This window comes from Phacochoerus africanus, chromosome 10 (assembly GCF_016906955.1).
Source record: "Phacochoerus africanus isolate WHEZ1 chromosome 10, ROS_Pafr_v1, whole genome shotgun sequence".
Classification (NCBI taxonomy): Eukaryota; Metazoa; Chordata; class Mammalia; order Artiodactyla; family Suidae; genus Phacochoerus; species Phacochoerus africanus.
The window spans coordinates 101,093,550-101,112,165 of NC_062553.1; the positions used below are offsets into that span (position 1 = coordinate 101,093,550).

General features: G+C 34.5%; 1 protein-coding gene across 3 annotated transcripts in view; it reads right to left on the reverse strand.

The window, feature by feature from the left end:
* Nucleotides 1-18,616, reverse strand: part of SPATA5 (spermatogenesis associated 5) — a 320,569-nt gene that overhangs the window by 226,770 nt on the left and 75,183 nt on the right. For 2 of the 3 annotated variants that reach the window (XM_047798607.1, XM_047798608.1), the window contains exons 12-13: nt 14,711-14,764; nt 12,724-12,803 (exon numbers count right to left, since the gene is read on the reverse strand). In XM_047798607.1, coding sequence (XP_047654563.1) covers nt 12,724-12,803; nt 14,711-14,764 — 134 coding nt within the window. The remainder of the gene's footprint in view (nt 1-12,723; nt 12,804-14,710; nt 14,765-18,616) is intronic. The other variant, XR_007137477.1, reaches the window with a different exon arrangement.

Genomic DNA, 18,616 nt, shown 5'->3' on the forward strand with positions numbered 1-18,616 from the left:
TAAATTTATCTACAGAAAACACCTCTGTCCATCAGAAAGATGTTGGTTCTTTCACTTAAAAAATTCATTATTTTTTGTGTTCCCATCGTGGTGCAGCAGAAATGAATCTAACAAGGAACCACGGGGTTGTGGGTTCCATCTCTGGCCTCATTCACTGGGTTAAGGATCCCGTGTTGCCATGAGCTGTGCTATAGGTTACAGATACAGCTTGGATCCTGCGTTGCTGTAGCTGTGGTGTAAGCTGGCAGCTGGAGCTCCGATTTGACCTCTAGCCTGGGAACCTCTATATGCTGCAGATGCAGCACTAAAAAAAAAAAAAAAGAAAAGAAAATTCATTGTCTTTAATAAATCATTTCTAATACCACCAAACTCTTAAACTGAAGATTAATTTTTTTTAATTCTAGAAAAAGGCAGAATTGTACATTCTACATATTATATATTTCCTAAATAACATTCTGTGTGCTTAAAACTCCAGCTGTGTTATTCATATACAATAACATCTAGATAATTAAATCGAGTCTATGATCAAAATCAGAAATTTCTTAGATTGTTCACCTTGTTGAGCTACTTAAAAATAATCTCAACAAGGTCTTTTCTGATTCCCATAAATAAAATCAACCTCCCCATTTATGATAAACCATTTGTTTGGAGCATTATTAAACCTTAGTATATATTCTGTTTACATAAGGTAGTTTATCTGTACCTTACCTATAGCCTCAAGGAAATGGAAAATTCTAATCTCTCACAGAATGCTTTGAGGGAAAAACTTTCATAAATAGTTATAAAAAAAATACCCACTGTCCATAGACTATCCATCTCCCAGACACTGTATTTAACTTACTCTATGCCATGCATCACATGTTTTAATCCATTAGGCCCAATAACAGCACTATGAGGTAGATACTACTTTTATTCTCATTTTTATAGATAAGGAAACTGAAGCAATAGAGAGGCTGACTAACTTGCCCAATATTCCACAACTAGTAAATGGCAGAGGCAGGATTTGAATGTACATCTACTTGACTCTAGAGTCCATCTTCTAAATAATAATAATATAAAGTATTTCATAATACTATAAAGCATAAATAAAGAATTTTGTAAAGCAAAAAACACCAACATGCCAAAGTAAAGTTGAAATTATCTACAATAGCCATCTTTTAAATCAGCACTTGAATGAAGGTAGAGGGGCAGGTTTTATTTCTTACAGTTGAAACAAAAAACAATTATACTGGAGAAATATATGCCAATTAAGAAATAACCACCAAAATCTCAGAAAATGAAAGCAAAAATGTTCAATGAACATCAAGAATCAATACACCTTGAATTTCCTAGCTTACCACATGATAAACTACGCTGTCAGATTATGATCGATATTCAGTTTGAACCTAATAATAAATAATTTTAGATTAACAACATACTCTATAAAAGTAGAAAGACATATTTTATGAGTTATCTTTTCCAGCTGTCCTATAGCTGTGTAAGCTGCATATGCTCTGAATAACTGCAGCTTTATATAAACTGTTAACATAGACAATGACATAAAATTATGTATTTTTCCATTTTGCCATAATTTCCCAACAAAAAATTCCAAGGTAACATAAGCAACACTTACTACACTTGTATAGTTTTGACTCAAAACACAGTGTTAGAGAAACAAGTGATTTTTTTGTCTTTTTTTTTTTGTCTTTTTGTCTTTTTAGGGCCGCACCCATGGCGTAGGGAGGTTCCCAGGCTAGGGGTCCCAGCCTACACCACAGCCACAGCAACGTCAGATCTGAGCGGCGTCTATGACCTACACCACAGCTCACAGCAGCCCCAGATCTTTAACCCACTGAGCGAGGCCAGGGATTGAACCCGCAACCTCATGGTTCCTAGTTGGATTCGTTTCCACTGCACCACGATGGGAACATCAAGAAACAAGCAATTTTTAAACTTATGGTTCAATTTACACTCTGGCAAAAAAACTTTTTTGAAAGGAATTTTTCACACTCCTAAACCTCTGCATGCTGTTGTTATGAACATAATCCAACAAATGAAAAATAAGGAAAATTAACCTATGTCAGGTCAAACTGGTTTCTGACAATAAGCTAAACATCAAGGCAGAGAAAATGCTTCTAAACATGTTATCACATTTTCTTAACTGGCAGAGATGTAGTAGTTTAATTATGACAAAGAAAAATAAAATTCTATAGTAATTAGAAGGAATGATTTCATTCCAAAAAATGAAAATCATTCCAGTGAAATCTTCACTGATTAGTACTCATTGAGAAGGTTGCTTTGGATTTGAGATTAGAGCTTTGATATTCAGTAAGCTTGGGTTCAAATATCAGCTTTACCACATATTTTTATGTATAATCTTGTGGAAGAGTTACTTAACCTCTGAGCCACAGTTTTCCCAAAAAACATGGAAAGACCCAGACTATCCTCAAAATTACATAAAACATATAAAGGATCGAGCATAATACTTAGCACAAAGGAAATGTCAATACACAGTAGTTATAAGCATTATCATTATTATAACTATCACCTGGCTCACTGAAGATATCTGCAGCCTTTTACAAGTTATCTTAAACTGAAAAGGTATGTCTGGCACATAAACTTTACTGAAATAAAGCACGAATGTGATGTATGATACAAGATTTTCAGAAGCTAGGACAGCACAGGTCAGTAGAAATGTGCAGATTCATGATTCCAGGTCCCTACTAAGCTTTACCTAAAACATAGGACAAAGTATCAAACCTCTTTAAATTTTGTCATGAAAACCACCAACATAATTTTAAGATAAAAACTTCTCCTCTTAAGTCCTTCATAACTATGCCCCGAATAGTGAGCCTAATAAAATACTAAAAGACATTTTCTTTATACAAGATGTATTAGAGGAGATTGCTATACATTGGCAATGAGAGTTCTTTACATTTTAGTTTTAACTACACATGAATAGTCAAATGTAGGTGTTTCCTGGTGGCCTAGTGGGTTAAGGATCTGGCGTTGTCACTGCTGGGGCTCAGGTCACTGCTGTGGCATGAGTTTTATCCCTGACCTGGGAACTTCCAGATGGCCCTGTGCATGGCCATAAAAAATATAGTAATAGTTTTGGCTCCTCAGAGTCCTCAAGGAACAATTTATTTTGAATACCAAAAATTTCCACATAAGGAGATCTTTATACTTATCAGGTATTTTTATACCTTAAAAATGACTTTTTAAAAAAATGGAAAACCTTCTAAAACAGAAAATCCAGAAGATACTATATGATTGTGTGCTCAGATGCAGGAAAGCTTGGCTTAAGAAACAGAATGAGAAGGAAATCTCACTTTCTTGGTTTCTTGGATCTGTACCAAAAGAAGTTTACTTCATTGTTTTTTTTCTACCCTCTTTTTTGTGTCTTCTAAGTGAACTTTTTAGGAAGGTTGAGGGGATAAATGGATACTGATCCAGGATCTTCATTTGCAATGCTCTAAGTGTGGCTACAGACACATAGGATTTGGAACCCAGTGACCTGCATGCTTGCTTACCTAAGACTCAATTTAATTCCCCTACAATAAAATAAATGTGACTGTATGGCCTTCTGGCAGAGGGTAACAATGGTGCTCCTTCTACAAAATTAATTAATATACCAAGAATGTCTACAGTCTTTCAAGATATTTTCTCACTGATCTAATAAATATAATCTTCATTATTGCTGCCATCCTTTGTTATCCTTTGAATACTGTTGCTATCAGCTACATTAAAAACATCTATCATTTCTGTTCCCTTAGCACAACTGACAAAGTTTTCTGAGTACAGACTCACTTTTAGAGTGTGCACAAAAACTAGTTAATATTTTTGAAAAACATATCACGTGGCACTTGAGTAAATCTTGTTGGAGCTCTTCGACAGGTCAGTGTATCCCAAAGCTTACAAGTGATTCTTTATAATGAAGATGATGATGCCTCTATGAATGTAATACAGGTGACAAAATTTCAAAAGATGGTCTCAGCGTTTAATTTTTAAAAGAAAATTAGTTCACAAATGCACTGAAACCTGGTGAAATCAGACTCTGCTAACAACCAGCTGAGTGAACCTAGTATCTAACTTCTCTGAGCCTTCATTCCCTTATTCAAAAACTAAACATCTGGGTGCTTCTTTTCTAGGCACTGTGAAGGACATCTGAAGTAAGAGGATAAAGACGTTATTGTTGCCTTGAAGATTTCATAATTACTGGCATGTATAAAAGAGAAAGTTGAATTATATAATACATATAGGTCCTTCGAGTTTTTTAAGATTGTGTGATGGTAATATGGAGCACCTAAGTTATTTAATTCATTATTTTTAATAAAAACATTAGTATTCAGAAACTTATTAATACCTCTAGTTGAGTGCTTCTTAATGGAAAGAAGAGAAACTCATAGTTGTCCAATTTCTCACATGTTATAGAGGAATTGGTGGCTATAATTAATGTTGAAGATTAGGTGAAGGGAATTCTTTGGGTTCCCATTAGCCATACTGCCTTTGCCCTTTATTTCCACAGATCATTGAGAGCTTGGTGGAGAATAGCATAGAGAAAATGTTTTATGGACTGAGAAATATTCTTGGCTGACTTTCAAAGTTGCAGTAGGAAACAAAATTCATAAGTGACATCCTCGGAAAGCAAAAACAACTTCAAGAAGAAGTTTAAGAACAAATGTGTGGTCACTAACATAATGAAATGATTTTATAAAACTTTATTATCTGCTAGAGATAGGCAACACAACAATGGAAAAAAAGTTCAGCTATAGAAAATACTGAAATTAGACTTTCCCAAAAGATTAATTTTCTTTTTCCTTTAGAAGTCAAGCCCCCTTTTCAGAATTATCCCTATTAAAAATTCATAGTGCCAAGGACTGAAGGGAGTTTATGATATCTTAAGACAGGTCAGCAAACTACAGCCACACACTAAATCTGGCCAGCCAACTGTTTTTTATTTGATTACATATTCTCTATAGCTGCTTTTGCACTACAGCAATAGAGATAAATAAACTGTATGGCCCCAAAAGCCAAAAATATTTACTAACTGGCCTGCTGCAGAAAAGACATGCAAACACCTATCTCATATCTCACTACCATGACCATAATTATTACACTGATTATATTTTTCAATAGTAAAAATTTCACAAAATGTATGTATTTCCTGTCACTCCTTCATTAAGATATAATTTCCTATCATTATTTCATATGGTCTCTAAATTACAGACCAATATCTTATGTATTAAATTTCAATTTTAAAATTCAATTGACACAACAATGTAAACAGACTACACTTTCATACTTTAAAAAATATATTTAAAAATTCTTTTCTAGTATAATTTTTAAATGTCATAAATAGTTTTGATAGGAATGGAGTAGAATAGTTACCCAGGTAGTTGCAGAAGTCCCAATAGGGAACCATAGACAGAGAGGGAAATCTTGGGAACTTTGGGAGATCACCGTAAATTAATAATCACTCAAGAAAGCCATCAGAACAAAGCAGTCTTGCTCAACTACAAAACCACAAGTAAAAGAGATATGCCTCAGGTCATTAAGTGAAAGATAAAATGAGGCCTGCATTCAAGTTTAGCAAGACAATCTCCCTTAGGACCAAGGGGAGGAGTTTAAGAAAAATGACATGCCAAAGTACTAAACCCTCTTAACAGAAACCTTGAGATGATTCACAATATTTTAGCATGTTACTGCCCTTTTGCTGATTGAATAAACACCATGACAGTCCTAGTTTGACTTTACAGTGTCAAATACTCTCTTACTAGATAGAAGGAACAGCGAAATGCTATAAGCCTGACTGAAGAAAGAGCAAGACTTTTCCCACTCCCCACTTCCCCTGGATTATAAAAATGTAGCACACCTAATCTCAGGGCAGTCTCCTTGCCTGTCCACTTGCATCTCTCACAAGTGTCTTATTTATTTATTTAATTATTTACCAACTAGGTAAAGTTTTTTTCTTGATTCATTCTTTAATTTTAAAACAGTATTTTTCTTTAAAAAATGAATTTTATTACACTTATAGTTATACAAGGATTATCACAACCCAATTTTACATTTCCATCCCAAACCCCCAGCCCATTCTCCCACCCCAAACTGTCTCCTTTGGAAACCTTAAGTTTTTCAAAGTCTAGTCAGTATCTGTTCTGCTAAGCAGTTTACTGTATTCTTTTTTTAGGTTCCACATATAAGTGATAGCATATGAACGTTGTGTCTCACTGTCTAACTTCACTTAGCATGATAATTTCTAGGTACATCTATGCTGCTGCAAATGCCATTATTTATTCCTTTTATGGCTGAGTAATATTCCATTGTGTATATGTACCACTACTTTATCCACTCCTCTGTCAATGGACATTTAGGTTGCTTCCATGTCTTGGCTATTACACATAACAATGCAATGAAAACTGGAGTATGTGTACCTTTTCAAGTCATGCTTTGCTCTGGATAGATGCCAAGGAGTGAGATTGCTGGATCAAATGGTAATTCTATTTTCAGTTTTTTGAGGAATCTCCATACTGTTTTCCATAGTGGCTGCACCAATTTACATCCCACCAACAGTGTAATAGGGTTCCCTTTCCTTCATACCCTCTCCAGAATTTATTGGTTGTAGACTTTTCAATGATGGCCTTCTGGCTGGTGTAAGGTGGTACCTCATAGTGGATTTGATTTACATTTCTCTAATAATTAGTGATGTTGAACATCTTTTCTTCTTTTTTTTTTTTTGGTCATCTGTATGTCTTCTTTGGACAATTGTCTATTTAGATCTTCTGCCCATTTTTGGATGGGTTGGTTTGTTTTCTTGGTATTGAGGTGCAAGAGGTGTTTATATATTTTGGAGATGCCCTTGTCAGTCACTTCATTTGCAAATATTTTCGCCCAGTCTGTGGGTTGTCTTTTTGTTTTGTTTAGGGTTTCCTTTGCTGTGCAAAAACTTTTAACTTTAATTAGGCCCCATTTGTTTATTTTTGTTTTTATTGTCATTACTCTAGGAGGGGGATCTGAGAAGACAGTGCTGTGGTTTATGTCAGAGAGTGTTCCAATGTTTTCCTCTAAGAGTTTTATAATATCCAGTCTTATATTTAGGACTTTAATCCATTTTTACTTTATTTTTGTGTATGGTGTTAAGAAGTGTTCTAACTCCATTCTTTTACATGGCAGTTGTCCAGTTTTGCCTATCACTTTGTCTCTCACTGAATTCCTTCTGTGCTGAGGCACAAAGAACTTAAACCTCATTATGTCCAAACACCAGGTGAGTGACTCTAATTTAAAAACCGTGGGTTCAAGTCCCAATCTGGGTGCTGGTTAGATTCAAGTCTTAAGTGCTGTCGGTTTCAGTTTCAAATGACAGACATCTGAATTTGTTTCTTAAAATCTACCTTCCACATCCCCATAGTCAATATTCACGCCTGGAAGAGACCTAAAAAAGGCTAGCCAAACGTACATTAATCTGAACACAAGCATTACTTATGATAATTTTCCAGTGCATGTAAAATGCAATCTTTCATTTTAAAAGCAAGATAGCCACAACAAGAGACCTTTGCGTCCCATAACAACAAAAACCAATTCCCCATTCCTAGTGAAATGCTGCAACAGGCTATCTCTCTAAGCAAAGTCATACTTTAATCCATGCTATAATACTCAGCCACAATGTACAGGCCAAATGCAAAAGAAAAATATTCATAGAACTCTGCTATACTCTACAAAGCTATTATAATGAAAAATCTGTTACATATTTTCCATTTATTTTGTCCAATTTCCTTCAGCACTTCTGTTTAATATTAAAGTTTTAGCAGTTTAAAAACTATGAGAGAATGAAGGATAAATTAGGAAAAACTGCATACCATGAAATAGGCACTGAATTTAGCAACTCGAAACACAGATATACAAAATAGTGGTTAATGTATTTAATAAGCTATTTCTTTAAATTTCTTAAACACAAAAAAATATTCTTTAAATATTTAGATAAATGAGAGTTTTTACCCTGACATGAACATACTTTTTCTATCCCAAATTCTGACAGTCCAAGAGGCAGGAGTATAGTTCAGAGAGCACTAAATAGGAAGACACAAGTTCTAGTCTTATCTAGGCCAAAAAAAGTTACATGTGTCTCTTCTTAAATCCTAGGGCCTTCTGAAGAATAAGAAGTTGCACTAGGTGACTTCTAAGAACTTTTCCAGCTATAAAATTTTATGATTTAATAAAATTTTAAAAACCACCATAAAAATCACATTTAAAAAATTCATAACCTCCCTTAAAAAGCGTCATTTAGAGAAATGATGCCTACAAAAATTTATTTTACAGTGCTCAGGGTTGTGAATTCACTGAATTTACCTGAAATCTGGATATGCTGCAAAAAACGCTATACCCCATTTCCAATCATTGCCTTAAAACTCAGAGCTCTTTTCAGAATGTTACTAAGTTTAGAGTCTTCATTTTCAATGAAAGCTGGCTAAGAACGTCTTACTTTTCCCCCTAATCACTTCAAGTGGAAACCATTCAGGACTATTTAGTGCAGAAACAGCTACACAAGAAAATAGTTATTTAATATCACAGATTCTCTAATACCTCACAGATTAGTCAGCTTTTAACTGAGCACTTCATTTTCCATATATTTAATCATCTTTTTTACATTTTAATCATAAAATAATATTCTAAATATTTTGATGTGATAGCATTAGTTATATAAAACAGACCATTTTCACTGTTTCCCAAACAACGTCTTTCTTCTATTTCTAAAATACAAACATTTTTCATATCTCAAATTTTTTAAATCAGTATGTCTCAAGAATTGGTAATTTCTCAGCACCATTTCATACTTTAGGGCTGCATTCTTCTTTAGAGATGATGGCATGTAAAATAATGACATAACTTAAAACTAATAGTAACTTAGATTGATGAAATGTCATAGCACCTGTCATGTGGTAGAGTACTTTTTCTAATTTTCTACTTGCTTCAATAACTTCACTAGAATGCAAACTCTGATGGGACTAGACTCATTTCTAACTGTTACTATATCTCTATTTACATGGAAATAATCATTACTATAAGAATATCAATGCAGAAAATATGAGAAACACTAAAATTTTTATAGCCGTTACTAAATGCCAGGTACTACATGAAGCACTTTACATGTACTTAATTCCAACAACCTACAATTTATTACTACTATTAGCTCCATTTTATAAATAAAACTACAGCTGAAAGAGTTAAGGAAATTGTCTTAGGTTCTATTCTCTGTTTTATCCCTAATGCAGAGCAGAAAGAGCATTCAATAATATTGCTAAACAAGTGAATGAAAGAATGCCTGCAAAGGAGTCTTACAACAGCCCAGTTAGGGTTATTACTAATATAAGTCACAGAGAAAATGCTTAATAAATATGACCTTGAAAGGTTAGTTAATTAACTATTTAGACATGGAATCCTGCAATTGTGGTATGGTAGTCAATAAAAAAAAGTGGGTCAGAGTATCTGCTCTGGAGTGAAAATACCTGAATTCAAATTCTAGCTCTGCTACTTATGATGCACGATGTTGAATAAGGTAGTTATATATCTCTATGCCTAAGTTTTTTCACCTGTTAAAAGAGATGAGTGTAGGACCTACACTTCCTGATGTTGTGGTAAAGATCAGAAGGTAAGAAAAAGGCCATAACCAAGACCACAACAAGGTGAGTGAGATCCAAAATCAGTGACGTTAATTGAAGTTAATGATATAAACAAGATGAGCCTCTGGACTCTAAGTTTCAGAGGTGTGTTCCTAGTTCCAAACCTCTTCTAGTTCTGCTCAAAGTTTGGCATTACCAGGCAATTGATGTTGGCTGATGAGGATGATTCAGGATCCAGTCACTAGCTGGAATGTCCTAGACTGAGGAAGTTGTTCCAGGAATCTTTAGTCTAGTGGTCATTTCCTCAATCAGAGGAGACTAAACCAAGAGAATTCACCCCATATGTCTTTATTTCTGTGGACAGAAATGTTGCCCAGACAAGACTGATGATTTACTGCCCATTTTGCTCTCTCCTCCCCATTATAATCCTGAGAAAGGTAAAAATTTAAGATGGCTGAGAAGCAGGGCAGAATAATGGAACCAAATGCATAATGTCCTACTTAGCATTAATGCAGGGGCCTTTCTGTGATTTCCTTTTCCACCTATCAAGCACTTAAAACAGCTTATGGTATATGATAAGCACTAAATGAATATTATCCAACATTATTATTATTAGCTTGGTATAATCCAGCTTCTTTCTTAACTTGGTGCCTTACTCCCTACCATATTATCCACTTCCTAAAGAGCTGTGCTACTTTAACAGTATCTTCAATGTCCCCAAATGTTTTAGAGATCAATAAAGATTAAAGCATTTTTTAAAGGGAAACTTATAACATTTCCTCCAATTCACAATATGAAATAAGACAAAAAAACTTATTAAAACATCCATAATTTAAAAAAAATACAGAAGTAAATATCAGGCTTATTTATTTTTCAAGTCCCACAGAAACTCAGTGGGGCAGGGAAGAGGAGAAAATAGAGTAGACACTTTGATAAACATGAAAAATATCTTTCTGAAAGCACAAATATTTCTATAGCTAAGCAAATAGTATGTTTATTATCTACAATGTGCAGGTTGCAGTCCTCAGTTTCATGGCTCCTTTGAATAACTTCAAATAGTCAAAATAATTGATTTAAAATGCACTGGATAGTAAGGATTAGCATATATCATAATTCACAGCTCAATCTGTTACACACCTTAAGTGTGCAAGTTAAAATCTTGATAAGAAGAAACAGTCTTCCTAGGCACTGACATTTTGGGACTAGTCATATGAGTGTGAACTGAATTTTATCATAGAAAACAGATAATAACTAAAGAAATGAAAGCAATGAATATTCTACAGGCCAAAATTATATAGAAAATTCCTAGTTTATACAATTTTTAATTTTTTCATGTTTTCTATTTCTTTAACACCACATAAAATTGGTTTAGTATTTGGGGAATTTTGTATTTGTGTGTTATCAACAGCTGTTTTTTTTCATTTTCTAGAAACTGTGTCCAATTCAAACAGCTGAAGAACAAAAATAAATGCGTAAAGCTTTTATTTGTTTTAGTTTTCAGGTAACAGCACTGTAACTAGATAAAACAATCACTTTCTAGGCAATGCTGGCCTCACACAATTATGGGGAAAAAACAACTGAAAACAGAATATCATTCTATGAAATTGTCATGGCTATGAAAACCAAATTATATAAGACTCAGGTCAACTAAAGCACCACTAAAACTCTCTACTTTGGACTATTAACATTCATTTGCTAGTCAGCCTTATCTTTGTTTTCTGGAATGTCAACCTACTTGACCAAGATTTTTTTCTATACAAAGGACATTACGTAGAATTTATTTGTATTTTATTTGAACGAGCCACCGAGGAAGGGCTCACACAATATGAAGACTATTAGAGGAAATGAGATCTAGAGGCTGCAAATTATTAGCATCTCTAATAAATCTGCAAATTCCTACTGAGCTAAACTCCCTGCAAATACAGGTTACTATTAGCAAGTGCCTTATCTAGTTTCTCACACCATTATATTTCAAAAGCATTTTATGAGAACTCTGTGACATTTTTTCATCTCCCATCTAGTTCATATTTAACAATGTTTCCCACCGTGTCCCTTTTTAGGGTCCAAAAACAGATGTCTCTGATGTCATATAAATGTGGCAGATCACCCTACTTTAGCAAAGATCTCTGGCTTCTTCTTTTCTTGTAGACAAGGTGAACTTAAGCAATTTGTAACCTTTTGCTCCCATCTTACTTCAGAGATAACAAAAGGACTCATATATTTCAACTCATTAAATAACAAGATAGGTATTTACAGGATATTAAATGGGAAGGGTAGAAAGCAAGGCAAGCTACCTCCTAATGCTGCCTAGCGACAGCTTATACTTTTATCTGATTAGGCAGCTTTACTTGGTAAAGAAAAGAGCAGCAATGCCTCTTATTGAATTTAACACTGAGACTTAGAAGGTGCCTTTTACCATCACTGTAATTACCATCAGCAAAACTTTTATGATCAATATATATACCAATGTATAATCAGGAAGCTATGAAAGAAATACATAAAATTAACATTCTCCAAAATGAAGTACCTGTAGAACATATTTCTGAAAGGATCAGTAAACATTTGTACAGAAAAAAAGTCATACTTGAAAACAGTTCTGGTATATATATATATTATATATATATTTGTTATATTATAAATAATCCTTTTGATTGAGATTCAAAAATTATTAATACTAATTTTTAATTCTACTGTAACTAATTATACTTTAGGAAACGTGATTTAATCCAGACAATACTAAAATCTGTACAAAAATAGTTTTTATTACAATTGAGTACTGCTCTGTCATATAATTATGTTTAATTGAGCTTCACTTATAGTTTTAATAATATATCAATAAAAATCCAAATCTTGATAGGCAATGCAGGGGGCTCTCTCTTGATAGTAAACTATTAAAAAAAAACTCAAATGCCCCAAATGGATACCATCCAAAAAAAAATTGTATATGAAAATACTATAGAGTGATGACATGGAACAATTTACTTGATACTAAAAAAAACTACATTGAATTGAAAATTTTTTTCTTTTAATCCAAATGAATTAAAACATAAAATCTGTATAAGAACTGCTAGTTTGTCTACACTATAACTGAAAATATTAATTAGCAGTCCTATTAAATGTTTCTTACCTGCCCCTTTCAACTGCTAAGGCATCAAGTTCATCAAAGAAAATAATGGAAGGAGCCACTGCTCTTGCTTTTCGGAAGATCTGGTGTAAAAAATGGCACATTAGCTAAAAATCAGCAAACTCCATAGCTGGTTTTAGTTTGAAAACCATATTTGAACCAAATCTATTATGTACAAGTCAACAAACCAATCAATTTGTATACACCTATCACTTCATTATGGATGTAAAAGTATCTTCTTCTATGTTGCTTACCTGCAAATAGACACAAGATGTCACATAATCTTAGAGGTGTGTAGGGGACAGTTTGGTTAGTAATCAGACAATCTCAATTAAAATCCCACTTCCACCACGAAGTAGCAGTGTGATTTTCAGTGGGTAACTTTATTTCTCTAAACTTCAATTTCCTCATCTCTAAAATGGAGATTATGATAAATGCTTGCCTCAGAAGTTGTGTTAAGAACTGAATTAAAAAAGATTGCAAAGCATTTAGTATAATGCCTGGAACACAGTAAAAGCTCAGTAAATGACAGTTATTATCTATCATGAACATATGTTTAAAAAAGTCATAAATGTATAAAATCAGCCACAGTTTAAGGAGTTCCCCTGTGGTGCAGCAACTTAGGATCCAGTGTTGTCACTACGATAGCTTATGTTGTTAGTGTGGTGGGGATTCGGTCCCTGGCCTGGGAACTTCCACATGGCATGGGTACAGAAAAAAAAAAAAAAAATCAGCCAAAGTTTAGCATGTAAAATACCCATATACCCAAAAGTCAAACACACTGCTCATCTCTTGGAAGACTGTATGGGAAAAATAGTCAAAACTTGGAAGAGCATAAATTGGATAGACCACCAGTCAGACGATCAACAACAAAGACTAGCTACACAGCCATGGGGGCAACTGTGGAAAAAGTCAGCATAGACAGAAAGAAATTCAAGTATGTTACCTGTAAGCTAGGCCCCCAGTTTTGGCCACAAATACATAATAGTTACTAAAATATTAATATTAATAAATATTTCCTTTTTCATATTTTAATCAATGATGGTGCTATCCTTATCAGTTAATGTTTTATACAGATCAACATCTACATTTCAAAGGAAAAAGTATTTAAAAAGTGACTTAAATTTCTCAGATGCAAAAAAAAAAAAAATAGATTCCAATCTCTAATACTCTTGGTTGGTACCACATATTTCACAAATATAGACATCCATTCCATTGTCCTTGCTTAGCTTCTGTGATGATACAGGATGTCTGTATTAATTAGGCCAATCTCTCCTTAGGAAAGCCAAGACTTGTGTTCAAACTGGTATAGTCACCCCACTGCAGTGCCTTGACTTGGCATGAATGTCCCAATAGTGTAGCTTCAGCAATATGGAAAAGCCAACAGGCCAATCAGGCACTGGCTTTAAAACTTAAGAGGGAGGAGGGAATGTATTTTCTAAATCACCTTTCAAAGGTAAAATAAATAAAATAAGGAGAGGACAGTGAAATTTTCATATACTAATAAGCCTATTTGATTTAAAGGACTACTTAGTTAAAAGGACCTAAATCTCATTCTGAGATCACGCGTTCTTTGTTAAGTATAGATAGATCCCTTTCTTTTTTTTTAAATGAAATGCTGATAGTTGTTATTTTTTTGGTAAAACTAAAGGCTGGTAATATTCTGATGTCTAAAAACAAAAACAATGTATTGTACATGATCAAAATTACATTTTAAAATAGTATCTTAGAATGCATTCATGTATGTATAACTGGGTCACCATGCTGTACAGTAGAAAACTGACATAACACTGTAAACCAGCTATAATGGAAAAAAATTAAAATAATTATATAAATAATAATAATAATAATATCTGCTTGAATAAAAAATATACCACTAGGATTTGGATTTGGAAATTTCAAAATCTGTACACCCAACAAAATGGAAACCATACAGGACAGAACTGTGGTTCTCCTATGCAGAGTTCACTTAAAGGGATAATCTTCTTACCTCTCTAACTGCTCTTTCAGATTCACCAACATATTTATTCATTAATTCAGGTCCCTGCATGAAAAGAAAACAATTTTTCATTGTCTTTATAAATTCAATTACATGTATGTCTTTCAATAAAATAGAAAAAATACACATAAAATAAAAAGAGGAAAAGAAAATAAACAAAAACGTTCCTTTAATTAAATTAGCTTCTTGAGCTTACTTATTTTTTAAATTTTTAAATTTTTTGTCAATTATCTTTTTAGGGCCGCACCAGCAGCATATAGAGGTTCCCAGGTAGGGGTTGAAATGGAGCTGTAATTGCCGGCCTACACCACAGCCAAAGCAACACAGGATCTGAGATGTGTCTGCAACCTACACCAAAGCTCTTGGCCATGCCGGATCCTTAACCCACTGAGCAAAGCCAGGGATCAAACCTGCATCCTCATGGATCCTAGTCAGGTTCATTAACCACTGAGCCACAAAGGGAACTCCGAGTTGGCTTATTGTCAATGGGTATTATTTACATCTCAAAAATTAAAGTAATTCTATGTTTCAAAAACTACATATCAATACATATAATGGCTGTGACTAAACATAATAGTTTAACATCTTATTCAACATCTGCCTACTCATCCATTCATATTTTCACTATGTATCAGGCATGGTACTAGGCACTGAAGACGGGAAAATCTAATACTAGATCAACAGCCCTCTCTGACAAGAAGCAAGACCTCAGGGCTATTATTTTTACGATTCCACGATAATTCCTGAAAATGGATTGGGAATCATGAAATCAATGACATTATCATATAATCCCTAAGTATTTCTGATATAAATGCTGCTCTCAAGCTTTTCGTTCTCATTTGGTTTGGCCATGTAGACAGTGACTCTATAGATCTGCAGAGCCAAACAAGCTCTTCTTAGCCACTGTGCCAGCCAAAGGAGATAACTCCCACAGGCAAAATCTTAGGACCAGCAACACTGCTAACCCTCAGTCAGAGTTTCACATTTTCACAATGACAATAATACTTGTTACCCTCCAAAGTGTTTATTTACTCAGCCTCTGCCTCAATCTCCCTTCAGATAACTGCTACTCAGCATTTCATACAGTTGATGAGAAATCACTTCTCCTTTCCTGTGTTCAGCTATTTTAGAAGGAGTATCAAGGATAAAAGATGTGGACTTCCAATAATAAAATTCTATCAACTTTTACTAAATGAAGAAGTAAAAGAAGAATCCTCAAAAAAGTGGCTGGACTGCCAGCAATAGACTGCTTATCACTGATTCAAAGATGCATTTTTTTTGACATTTAACATTTCTGAATTTTAAGACTTTTCTTAAGTACCTAAAATATCATATATTGTATGAAATGGTAGGCTTTCATTTTTAGAGCATGCCTATCTACTTTATCATGATACACAGTCATTGCATCACAAGAAGTCACGGGGTTAAATAATACTGATGATGATGATGCTGTCCTGAGAACCACAACTATTCCCTTCAGATACTGGTATAAAGTTTGCCCCACAAACATTTTTCTTGGCTATGGGAACTTTCTTGAATTTTTCTTCCCAGCATCTGGCTTCTGCTGACACCCTTCCCCACACAACTCCAAATCCAACAGACATGTATGTGTATGTGTCTCTCTCCACACACATGTACACATATGTGTGTACACACACACACACACACACACACACATATTACACAAATACCTTATTTTGAACAAGAGTCATGTTTGATCCCATGCAAAGTATGGGTCCAGACAACACAGAGCATGTAACCAGACACCGGTTTGAGTATTTCTTAAACATTTACACCAATCAAATATAAATCAGACTGACTGAAGCTCATGGCAATCCCCAGCATAATATCAACTCCACAGATCGGTGTGGGCTATAATTAGCTTCAGTTAAGACACCATATTAAAAAGATAACTACCACATGGTATGGCAAGTACTAAGATAGAGGCATATATAAGTGCCACTGAAACATAGAAAAGGAACTGCTTAAAGTCAAGGAAGCTTCTAAAGAAAGCAACATTTCAGGTGAGTCTGCAGTTAATTTACTACCATCAATATAAAACACATCAAGGCATGGAAAGAAATGGAAAAGGTCAGCGATAGGCTAAAATAGATGTGTGTATATATATATTTAGGGCTGCACCCATGACATATAGAAGTTCCCAGGCTAGGAATGGAATCAGAGCTGCAGCTGCTGGCCTACACCACAGCCAGAGCAATGTGGGATCCAAGCTGCAAGTGAGACCTACACCACAGCTCACAGCAACGCAGGATCCTTAGCCCGCTGGGCAAGGCCAAAGATCCAATGCTCAACTTCAATGGATACTAGTTGGGTTCATTACCATTGAGCCACAATGGGAACTCCATAATTATATGTGTTTTAATTGCAAAAGAGCGCTTGACTCAGAACTCACTGACTTTTCAGTTATATATCTTAACAAACTTGAGTTTGAACTGATCTAAGAATTTAGAACAGGTAGAGCTTAGGGTGCTGAGAGAAGGCAGTAACAGTATAGCTACTTACAGGGAGGGTCAGGAGCATGTCAAAAACAAGCTTAGAATTTATCCTGTAAGCAATGGAAAGAGTCTTGGGGGAGTTAACTGACAACAGGGGTATGATAATAAGATGGTTTAGAGGAACATGTGAGACTAGAAGTAGAGATGGCAGTTATGAAATTCTTAAAACAGGAAAGATCAGAAATGATGAGGCGCAGGATTAAGGTAAAACAATGGAATGGAAATAAGAACACAGCCACAAATTAAACAGATAAAATCAACTTAATTTGTTGTGAGTAGCAAGATGTGAAAGTGAGAGAATAAGAGGTATATAGGACACTAACTCAAATTTGACTTATACTATTTTTGACATTCATAATGCTGAATTAATTTATGAAGAAAAAAAGATACTCAATATATTCAGTGCAGCAAGGGTCAGAAATATACCTCTCACTAAAAATATTTTATCCCAATTGATTAAAATTAAAAATTTTATAACCATAAATAGGGCTAAAGGCTAACATTTATTAAACATTTCCTATGTGCCATGAACTGCTCTAATTCAGCCATGGAAAATATCAAAGAGATGCAGAGTTACTATCATGACTTTCCATCTGTGAGTAACAATTCACACAAAATCGAAGGCATGAAAGATCAGAAAAAAACAGCTAGCACCTTAATCTCTTTGCTGACATATAAAAGCATTGAATCACTCTTTTTTTTCATTCAAGGAATATTTATTAAGTGTCTATAATGAGTCTATGGTTTAATAGATTACGCATATTCTTAACAAATAAAAATACACTGAGGAAAAAAATCACAACTATATAGAGAAAGCCATGAAGAGAAAAATAACACAAAGACTCTTTCCAGGTAAAAGAATAAAGGAATATTCCTTAACAGCAATGACATTACTACTATGTTAGGTCATTTAGAATGGAAAGAGGGAGTTAATAAACTAGAACAGAAAAACTATAATCATCATAAAGGAAACAGTCAGAAAAAAACAGAACACGGAAAGAAAATTTTTGGAAGCAAATGGAGTTTATCATCAGAAAAAAAAAAAAAAAAAAGGTCAACACATTGGGAATAACCAGGTGTAGGTTGAGAAGAGCAACCGCATAAGGGGCGGAGAGCAGGCAGTGTAGAGTTGGAGAGTTTCGGAGCCATGAGGAGGTAAAGGGATAAGACAGAAGGTCAAGAGTCAGTGGTGGCTAGCAGTCACCTAGCTGAGAAGTCAAAGATCAAGAGCGGTAAAGAGAACTTCTCCCTGGAGGAGTGGCTCACGATGAGGTGTAAATAGGGTGAGGACAGTACTCCTGTGCAGGCTGGTCAGGAGACCAGCATGGAGAGTTCCCACACAAGGATATGGAACAGCATAGAGTAGTGAGCAGTTTGAGAA